This window comes from Oryctolagus cuniculus, chromosome 1, assembly GCF_964237555.1.
Source record: "Oryctolagus cuniculus chromosome 1, mOryCun1.1, whole genome shotgun sequence".
In the NCBI taxonomy this organism is placed as follows: Eukaryota; Metazoa; Chordata; class Mammalia; order Lagomorpha; family Leporidae; genus Oryctolagus; species Oryctolagus cuniculus.
The window spans coordinates 60,969,448-60,980,338 of NC_091432.1; the positions used below are offsets into that span (position 1 = coordinate 60,969,448).

Consider the following 10,891-nt stretch of genomic DNA (forward strand, 5'->3'; position numbering starts at 1 on the left):
CATCTTTACATCTGAGCATACTACATCAATTGATAATCTTGGTTTAGCATAATATTTTATATATTCTTTATTTTTTCCAAATAGCTTCTCTCTTTCCTGTAGAATATTCATGCATATCCTTCAAGACTTAGCACACTGTGTTTACTCACCAGCTTCACAAGATATCAGTAATCATTCTTTCAGTTTTCATGAGTTTTGTAATAATTTCTGTTGTGCAGTTACCTGATAATTTTATAATAATCACTTCATTGCCTTTATATCCTCTACTAGACTAGCAATTCACTTGTGTTTTTGTAATAACTTATGTCGCTCCCCCTCTTTGTGGAGGAACGACACTAAACCCTGCGCTGTTCTTTCGTCTGCTCGGCCCTCCCCGGGTTTGCTGCTGGTTCTTCCCGGGTTGGCTACTGACCCTTCCACCTCCGTGGAAGGGCAGTTCCCCCTGGCCACATTCCCCACTTCCGCAGGGGAGTGGCACACCGCCGGCCGGCTCTCTCGGGGGCTGCACAGGTGTTCCTTCAGATAGATGTTCCCCTTAGATGTTCCTCGTGCATGCCGTCTCTCTCCTCCTTTATAGTCCTCCTCCGCCAATCCCAACTCGGCTGCCCACACGCCGAGTATGCTGCTCTCCTCCAATCAGGAGCAAGTCCTACAGTTTATTGGCTGAACTGGAGGCAGCTGTGTAGAAGCTGTTTTCTTCTCTCCCAGCGCCATATTGTGGGAGAGCAGATGCATAGAATAAGTCTTAATTCCAGTAACTTAGTCTAGTCCGAGTTGCTCCCCACAACTTATATTTCTCAAAGTATATTATGAAGTCATTCACCTAGATGGTAATCAGAAAAAACTTATTGGTTGATACTGACAACATGCTTGTGACAGCCTGATGAAAGAATAAACACATTAAACTGATCCTCTACTGCCTGTACAAAAGGAAAGGGTTTCCTCAAACTAGAAAGTTTGTAATAAATCAGAGTTGACGCTAGTAGCTCTTAAAAATAACACCAAATGCAGTTTATTAGGTAATTAGTATGCATCAGAAAATATAATACATGCTTTTATTTTCCTTAGAACATTTAAGCACAGAGGTACTTTTTTGGTAAGTTTTATATCCCACATTTGAAAACTACATAGAAGCTGAAATTGAAGAAGATTAAACAGCCTGTCCAAGTCTAGTCTCTAAAAATTAAAATATTTAAATTTGGGACTAAATAAAAAAACTCATGTTATATTTTCCTCAACTCTTCCCTCCCATCTTTTTTCCCTCTCACAGCATGCTTTCTTTATCTTTCTTCTTTTTGTCATACATATTTTGGTTCATGTATCACTGGCTAGAGGCTAGATTCTGAGTATCCTAAGGCCAGTGACTATATCACAGTCAGCACAACATCCCTTTCATTAATTAAAAATTGTGACTAATAATACTAAAATTAATATGTATGTACATGTATACATATGTAAATATATATATAGGAAGATAAGATGACAGATTTATGTTTGCGATGCATTTTAAACTGATGACACAGGAATAACGGAGCTCGTAGACATTCTCGAGTGAATTAAAAGATATTTAAAAAGGCATTCAGGAAACAATTAACATTGGTAAAGTTCACAAAACATCTAAGTATTGCTTGTCTTAAAAACACTGAAAAGCATTGCAACACTGGGTCACTGTTATCCAGCAGCAACAATGTACCGGATTTGAGTAACGTTTCTCCTTCATGTAGAGGACATCCTTGCTCTATATTACTGAAGCCTTCTATATTCCTCATTCCACTATGTTTTTGGTCTGCATGTGAACCTATAAACTCATGAGAAGCAAAAGTTTTAAAAGGACTAGACTTGGCCGGCGCCGCGGCTCAATATGCTAATCCTCCGCCTGTGGCGCCGGCACACCAGGTTCTAGTCCTGGTCAGGGCACCGGATTCTGTCCTGGTTGCCCCTCTTCCAGGCCAGCTCTCTGCTGTGGCCCGGGAGTGCAGTGGAGGATGGCCCAAGTGCTTGGGCCCTGCACCCACAAGGGAGACTAGAAGCACCTGGCTCCTGGCTTCGGATCAGTGCGGTGCGCCGGCTGCAGCACGCTGGCCGCGGCGGCCTTTGGAGGGTGAACCAATGGCAAAAGGAAGACCTTTTTCTCTGTCTCTCTCTCTCTCTCTCACTGTCCACTCTGCCTTTCAAAAAAAAGGACTAGACTTGTTTCTTCAATATTCTGCATCCTATACTTTGGCAGATCTTTGCTCACAAGAAGCATTTTTTAAACATGTACTTGCAGAGTTTCAGAAACTCTACATAGAGTAATTTATGTTTTTTGATACAATCCCATCACATATTTTCTGAATTTCTTCTCTCTTATCTTCTCTATCCCAAGCAATATACCCTATTCTATAATTAACTTGTCTTAGGTAGAGCCAACCTTGTCTCCAAGTAAAAATTTGATTACAGCTTCCCGAATCTGCTTGGTCTTGACTCCATAAACAATTGGGTTCATGGCGGGAGGCAGTAGAAGATAAAGGTTGGCCACAATGATGTGGATGTGGTGGGGGATATTGTGCCCTCCAAAACGATGAGTGAAAAATGTGAAAAAAGCAGGGACATATGTGATTACAATGGCACAGATATGAGACGTGCAGGTGCTGAAGGCTTTGTGACGAGCCTCTGCTGATGACAAACTTATCACAGCCCTCAAGATCATAGTGTAAGACACAGAGATACAACAAATGTCAAACACGCCAATCAGGAGAGCAACCATCAGACCATAAACAGCATTGATTCTGACATTGCCACAGGATACCTTGGCTACAGACATGTGGTCACAGTAAGTGTGTGGAATGAAGTTTCCCTGGCAATAGGGCAGGCGCTTGGTGAGGAAAATGAATGGGATGATGAGCATCACACTCCTCAAGAAAGTGGCAAGGCCAGCTTTAGCAATGACAGTGTTTGTCAGTATGGTGGCATAGCGTAGTGGGTAGCAGATTGCCACATAGCGATCCAAAGCCATTAACATAAGCACCCCAGACTCCATCCCAGTCAACATATGGACAAAAAACATCTGGGCCAGGCAGGCATTAACATTAATCTCCTTGAGGTTGAACCAGAATATGCACAGCATATTGGGTACAGTGGTGGTGCACAACGTGACATCAGTAAATGAGAGCAGGGCCAGGAAGTAGTACATAGGCCGGTGCAGGGCCTCCTCATGGCCAATGAGGTAAATGAGCCCACAGTTCCCCACGACAGCAACGATATACATGAGGCAGAAGGGCAGAGAGATCCAGACATGTGTGTCTTCCAACCCAGGAACTCCATTCAAGATGAAGAATCCTGGAATCAGGCTGGAGCTGTTGATCCTAAACATAATGACTGATAGGAGGAAAGCATTTTACAGTCCTTAACAGCAACTGTTTTCTAAATAGGAAAGAGAGAAATAGGGTTAGAGAACAAATAAGAAAGACTGATTTGGAGAAAATAATTCACAAGTGCCTTGAACATTCCCTTCATTTTGATAACTGGGATTTTTCTTTTTTTGTAACTGTAGCAAGAGAAACTTTGAACTACCATATCTAAAAGCTGTTATTGTGAGTACAGTCTAAGTAACCATCACTGTGAAGTAAGTAAGTAAGTAAGCATCCTCAATTTCCATACCTTTACTTAGCATATCCCTTACACCCCCTCACATTACAAAGCACATGCAAGGCTGAGACTGACTTTCGTCATCCAGTGAGTGATTTCTATTCTCTCCACTCAGATTCTTCCCATGCTAGCTGCATTTGAGTCTCATCACTGAAATCACTGACATTTATAAAATTATACTAATCTGACTAGTCTTCATCAGTGGTTTAACTTCCAAATTTTCAAGGTAACTAAAAAGTTAGCACTTTTATTTGCCTTGAGGATTAAGAAAAAAAAGGCTATATTCTCTCTGTAAAGTTTGCCAGTAATGTCCCAGATAGCATGCTAAAGATAAAACATTATAGATACTCAATAAATTATACTGTTAGGGACCAACATGCTTTAGTTATGAAGAATTTGGTGTTTCTGGTACTCAAACTGCATCTAATGTCCAGACCATGATTTTTCACCCTGTGGAGATTCAAGGCAATTTCTTGACAAGAAACAGAAAAATATTTAACTTCTAAATCATTAGAAAATTTAATTTTTACAGCTATTTTATGTAAGATTTGAATTCAGTTAGACACAGTATCATTCCCTTTTGGTTTTATTTTCTTTTCACATTAAAAAAATAGTTCACTATCCATCTTAGTACTAAATCTACACTCAAGAAGCCCATGGAGTTCTAAAAACTACTGATGTACTGCTTTATTTAAATATTATGTTTATTTCAATTTCTGACAAATAATTAGTACAAAGTACAGTATTTACTTTATATCACTACTTCTTGTAGGGGAAACAAAGAATTAAATTGGATTTAATGGGATTTATAGATTTAGAAGTGTTTCAGAAAAACTTTGAAACGATTAAAATATTTCTTTGACATGAAAATAAAATGATCCTTAGGTTCTGGAGTAAACCCCCTGCAGCAAAGCCAATATCCAACACACTTTGCCACCCTGCAGAATTAAATAGAGTTGCTGTGTGATGGCATATATCACACGGCTATGAAGCCACAAGACATAAATTAGCTTAATGCAAGCATTCTGGAAATCACTACTGTATCCATTTTTACAGCCTAGAGTACACAAACATCACCAAGGAGATGCTGAGATACAGAAGTATGACACGTTTCAGAGACTTATGGTCTGGCTCCTAGCTAAATGGATCTCATATAAATGACGCCTTCCTTACAGGGTCTCAGAACACCTCTTCAGAAAATGTCAGCATATGCACAGATCATCATTTCCTGGACCTGGGGCAGAGAAATTTACAGAATAAAATGTCCAGGACTCACTATCTTTTATGTGGATATCACAATGAAATGAGGAAATGGAAAGTGAGACTGTGTTCAATGGAAACCACTCATTAATCCTAAAGAAGTGAAATGGAAAGAAATATACTTTAATACCGCTACTGTCACTTTTTGTTAACTTTCTGCCTGTTCCAAAGGTTTGTGTTCTTAGCCAACACTACCTTTGCATTTTCTTAGAATAGGTATTTTTGAAAATTGCCCACTTACCTCAATGCTAGGTACAACCAAATCCCCACACATGACTGAGATCCTTAGAAGTTACTTGAAATTTGGAATGAATCTTCTTACATAGGATTTAGTTTCCCTGGAGAATCATTAGCAAGATATCCCGGGATGATTGAGTCTCCATAATTAGGTGTCACAGTGGGCTCTGTCTGAAAGAGACTGAACTTTGGGCTTCGTGGTAATAGATATATATTTATTAACTTTGAATAGAAAAAAACACATTAAAGATAATACCTTCTCCTAAATGAGAAATGTGGCTACCAAGCCTAGTGATGATAAATTATTTTTTATAAATATTTTTTCTTTATTACAAAAGAAATAGATCCTTAATAAGAAAATATGCAACTCATAGAAAAGTATAATAAACAGTTGTAAATTGCTTATGTTCTCAACACAAAGGAATAATCATTCCAAGATATTTTCAGTATTTCATGTCATTTTATAGTTATTATCTACAATATTCTGGGTTGCTTAGAACATAGATTTCAGATGAAATGGGGCTATATACATTCTTTCTTTCTCTAATATTATTTTGTGAACATTTTATCATGTACTTTGTATATTTTGAAGAGTCCTATAAGTAAAACAATAGGAAGATAAAGCTTTATTATTTAGTGTTAAAAAATGTCACATCTCATAACTAGTCTCATTAATGGGCAGTGTATTAAAAGTATAAAAGTATTTATTTTCAACAGGAACTACTTAATGAATGCATCAATCATTCCTTTAAACAGAGCTTTTAAACACTTCTCAGAATATTCTTTTAAACATTTTAATACTGTATCAGCCAACGCCGTGGCTCACGTGGCTAATCCTCCGCCTGCAGTGCTGGTACCCCAGGTTCTAGTCCCGGTCAGGGCGCTGGATTCTGTCCTGGTTGCTCCTCTTCCAGTCCAGCTCTCTGCTGTGGCCCAGGAGTGCAGTGGAGGATGGCCTAAGTGCTTGGAACCCTGCACCCTCATGGGAGACCAGGAGGAAGCACCTGGCTCCTGGCTTCGTATCGGCGCAGAGAGCCGGCTGCAGCAGCTATTTCGGGGGTGAACGAACGGAAAAGGAAGACCTTTCTCTCTGTCTCTCTCTCTCTCTCTCACTGTCTAATTCTGCCTGTCAAAAAATAATACTGTAGCTAGTCAATTATTTGAACATTGTTTTAATTATTATAAACACTGATAAGCCCAGGTGCTCAAAATTCTATAGTATTAAGAAAGACCTTTAGGTTTGTATCATATATAGGCATATTCACTAAAGACTTGGTAGATAAAATTAAAATGTTAAGTTAATTAAAACTTTCCCTAGCAGTTAAGATGTCAGCTGAGATGCTCACATGCCATTTTGGAGTGTTTTTTTCTTATTATTATTTGTTGAATTTTTTACTTAGTGGAGGATAAAGCTTATGATTATAAAAAAAGAAGGAATTTTATTGTAAAATTTAAAAGAAAGAATTAGAAAGGAATGAGGAAGGAGGATGGGAGCATGGAAATGTATGATGGGAACTTCCACCATACTCTTAAATCTTCATATATGAAACATCTGAAATTTGTTCAGCTTATATAAATAAAAAATTATAAACAAAAACAACAACAAGAAGGATTGATAACTGGATCCAGCTCTGGGGCCCAGCTTCCTGCTAATGCAGACTCTGGGTGGCACTGATGATAGCTGAGACAAAAGTATTCCTGTCACCCACATGGGCAACCTGGGTTGAGTTCCTGGATCCCAGCCCAGCCAGTCCTAGCCTTTGCCAGTTCTCCCTCTCCCTCTCTGTCTCCTTCTCTTTCTCCCTCTCTTTTCCCTCTTCCTATCTCTCTCTCTCTCTTTCTCTAACAAAAAAAAAAAAACTAACAAGTTGAAAAAAAATTTCAACAAGTAAACATTTCCATTGTCTAATAGCTATATCAAATTTAGCTAAGCATTTCATTACTATTGAATATTTGTTTCTGTCAAAAATAACCCTCTGTGAATATCCTACTTCACTGTGCATTACTCCTACCTCTGTACAGACAACTAGAAATACTATTGAAGTTTGTAGAGTCAAATGATATGGTGATTCTAATTTTTTTTGATAAACATTATGCTGAGTGAAATAAGCCAATCCCAAAGGGACAAATACCACTTGTTCTCCTTGATAGGTGACAACTAACTGAGCACCAAAAAGGAAACCTGTTAAAGTGAAATGAACACTATGAGAAACGGTGACTTGATCAGCCCTCACCCTGACTGTTGATGAGCAACTTGATATGTTATCCCCCTTAATATTTTTGTTGTTTGTTCTACATCATACTTTTGGTTGAATACTGTAATCAATACACAATTCTTCTTAAGTGCTGAAACTTAACTGAAAAGTGATCGCTGTTAAATATAGGAGTGGGAATAAGAGAGGGAAGAGATGTGCAATTCGGGACATGCTCAAGCTGACTTACCTCAAATGGTAGAGTTAGAAACATACCAGGGGATTCCAATACAATCCCATCAAGGTGGCATGTACCAATGCCAGCTCACTAGTCCCAGTAATCAATTTCTGTTCACAATTGATCATAATGATAGGACTAAGAACCAAAGGGATCACAGAAACAAGACTAGTGTCTGCAAATACTAGCTGATAGAATCAAAAAGGGAGAGAATGATCCAACATGGGAAGCGAGATACACAGCAGACCCATAGAATGGCAAATGTCCTAAACAGCACTCTGGCCTCAGAATCAGCCCTTAAGGCATGCGGATCTGGCTGAAAAGCCCATGAGAGTATTTCAGGCATGGAAAGCCAAAACACTCTGTGGGAAAAAAAAAAAAAACTAAATGAAAGATCTCTGTGAGTGAGATCCCAGTGGAAAGAATGGGTCATTAAAGAAGGAGGTACCTTTCTCTGAAGGGAGGAGAGAACTTCCACTTTGACCATGGCCTTGTCTAAATATGATCAGAGTCGGTGAACTCAGGGGGCTTCCATAGCCTTGGCAGCTCATGACAAGAGCCTAGGGTGATTACTGATGCCATAAACAAGAGTGTCAATTTGTAAAGTCAACAACAGGCATCACTGTGCACTTACTCCTCATGTAGGATCTTTGTCCTTAGTGTGCTGTACATTGAGATTTAATGCTATAACTAGTACTCAAACAGTATTTTTCACTTTATGTTTCTGTGTGGGAGCAAACTGTTGAAATCTTTACTTAATGTATGCTAAACTGATCTTCTGTATATAAAGAGAAACGAAAATGAATCTTGATGTGAATGGAAGGGGAGAGGGAGTGGGAAAGGGGAGGGTTGCGGGTGGGAGGGATGTTATGGGGGGGAAGCCATTGTAGTCCATAAGCTGTACATGGAAATTTATATTCATTAAATAAAAGGTAAAAAAAATGTTTGAAAAATCATCTCAATAAAATTTGTGTTGATTTTAACTTCCATCAAATGAATGTTCTGTCCCCTATGAGTTCTGACTATGAGATACACTTTTCTTCAGTTGAACTATCAAGAATCTTCTTAATAGTATTCTATGTAGAATTATAATTAACCTCACTTATAGTAATTATTAACACTTTTTCAAGAATTTTTGTTAAATTATTTTTCTTGTACATTGATTTCCATGTTCTTATCCATATTCAATGTTCATTTATTGATTGTGAAGCACTGTCAATGCTAAAAAATATAAACCTATTTTCTATTGTAGCTAGCAAATCTTTTTCCAAGGTTGTATTTAGATTTAAAATTTATGTTATGGCTTTTATATTATGATAGACAGGGATTGTATTTTTGCCCTTATATGCCTTCACTTAAAAAACAAGAAAGCACAAACCACAATTTTTCTATACTTAAACCCCTAAGTGTACGAAGTTGCATCATTCCCAAAGTCTCAGCTCTCATTTAACCCCTCACTTATTGAATATTATGATTAGTGGTACATGAAGATTGTGATTATGGAATAGATTGAAATTATGTTTTTGCAAAAAATTAAAGGAAAAGAAGGGAGGAGGGTGACTGAGGGATAGAGGGAAAGACAGAGTAAGGAAAATACAGTTGTCTTAGAATTGTGCCTATGAAATACATGAAATCTGTTCTCTTTATATTAACACAAATTTTTTTAAAAATCTGCAGAAAAGGCGGAGCCAAGATGGCGGAATAGTAAGGGCGCGCACCGATAGTCCGGGAAAATTTAGTTTAATAAAAGGGGAGTTACGGTAGCCGCAGAAAATAGAACCAAACAAAAATTGCAGGGGAAACCCTTCTGAATGGAGCAGGCGTGAATCGGACGACCTACTGGGAGAACAAGGTCGCCCACCGCACGGAAGCAAAGTCGCGGGACCCAGCCGCAGAAGCCCCAGGGTCTGCGCGACAGTGCTCCAAGGAGAGTGCACGCCACACAGAAAACAGCGGGGAGACTTGAGACGCTCAGGGCTCCGAGTCCACACATCGGCGCTGGAAGGGGAGGTGAGCTCAATAACCCGAGACATTGGTGGGGAAACGGGGGTCAGAATCTAGAGGGGGGCCGGAAAGTGCAGCAAACTCACTACCGGAAAGAAGGAAAAAAAAAAGCTTCGGGGTTTCTCTTCCCCCTAACCTTGCAAAGGTTACAAGCCTGCAAGACTTGAAGAATTCCCAAGAGACAAAGAGCAGGCCTCCTCTTTGGATTTACATATCAGTGGGGGAGAGTTAAGGAACTGAGTCACTACAATTCAGTAGCCTAGGCAACCCAGTGGGAGTCCAGAGGAGCCAAAGACTGGAAGCTAAATACCATCAATTCTGCACAGCCCTGCCCTGCAGTGTTACTTACCCCCTGAATAAATAAAATAAATAAATAAATAAAAAGAGAGAGATTTACCACGCATAACCTGAGGGTGTCACCTTTGCACACCCTTAACCTGGAAGAACCAGGCAGAGCTCTCAGGCCCCACCCATCTCAAGCCTCCAAGGCTCCTCCAACAGCAGGCAGTCCACTTAACACGGACACAGTATAAAAAAAAAAAAAAAGAAAAAAAAAAGCGCACAGTGACGCAAGAAGAATTAACTATGCCGAGTAACAAACACAGAAATAGAGGGAGCAAGATCAACGATGACACTATGATGCCTCCAAATAAGCAAAACACCCCAAGCCAAGAGTATGAAGATGATGAGATAGAAGAAATGCAAGATACGGATTTCAAAAAATTTATGATAAGAACATTTAGAAGTTTTCAAAAGCAAATCCTTGAACTACAGAAATCCTTAATGGACAAGATTGAAAATCTTTCTCGTGAAAATGAAATTTTAAGGAAGAGTCAAAATGAAACTCAGAAACTAGTAGAACAGGAAAGTGTAATAGTCAAGAGAAATCAAAATGAAATGAAGAGCTCAATAGATCAAATGACAAACACATTAGAAAGCCTTAAAAACAGAATGGGTGAAGCAGAAGAGAGAATATCGGACTTAGAAGATAGAGCACAGGAAAACATACAGTCAAACCAAAGAAAAGAAGAGGAAATTAGAAACCTGAAAAATATTGTTGGGAATCTACAGGATACTATTAAAAAAACCAACATTCGAGTTCTAGGAGTTCCTGAAGACATGGAGAGAGAGAAAGGATTGGAAGGCCTTTTTAGTGAGATACTAGCAGAGAACTTTCCAGGTTTGGAGAAGGACAGAGATATCCTAGTACAGGAAGCTCATAGAACCCCCAATAAACATGACCAAAAGAGATCCTCACCACGACACGTGGTAATTAAACTTACCACAGTGAAACATAAAGAAAAGATCCTAAAATGTGCAAGAGAGAAACGTC

At 39.0% G+C, this 10,891-nt stretch overlaps 1 protein-coding gene across 1 annotated transcript; it reads right to left on the reverse strand.

Moving 5' to 3' along the window:
• Window positions 1-2,395: 2,395 nt before the first annotated feature.
• Window positions 2,396-3,352, reverse strand: LOC100355176 (olfactory receptor 52N2). The gene has a single exon (XM_002708567.3). It carries the CDS (start codon window positions 3,350-3,352, stop codon window positions 2,396-2,398), a length of 957 nt encoding a protein of 318 aa, XP_002708613.2.
• Between the last annotated feature and the right edge of the window lie 7,539 nt (window positions 3,353-10,891).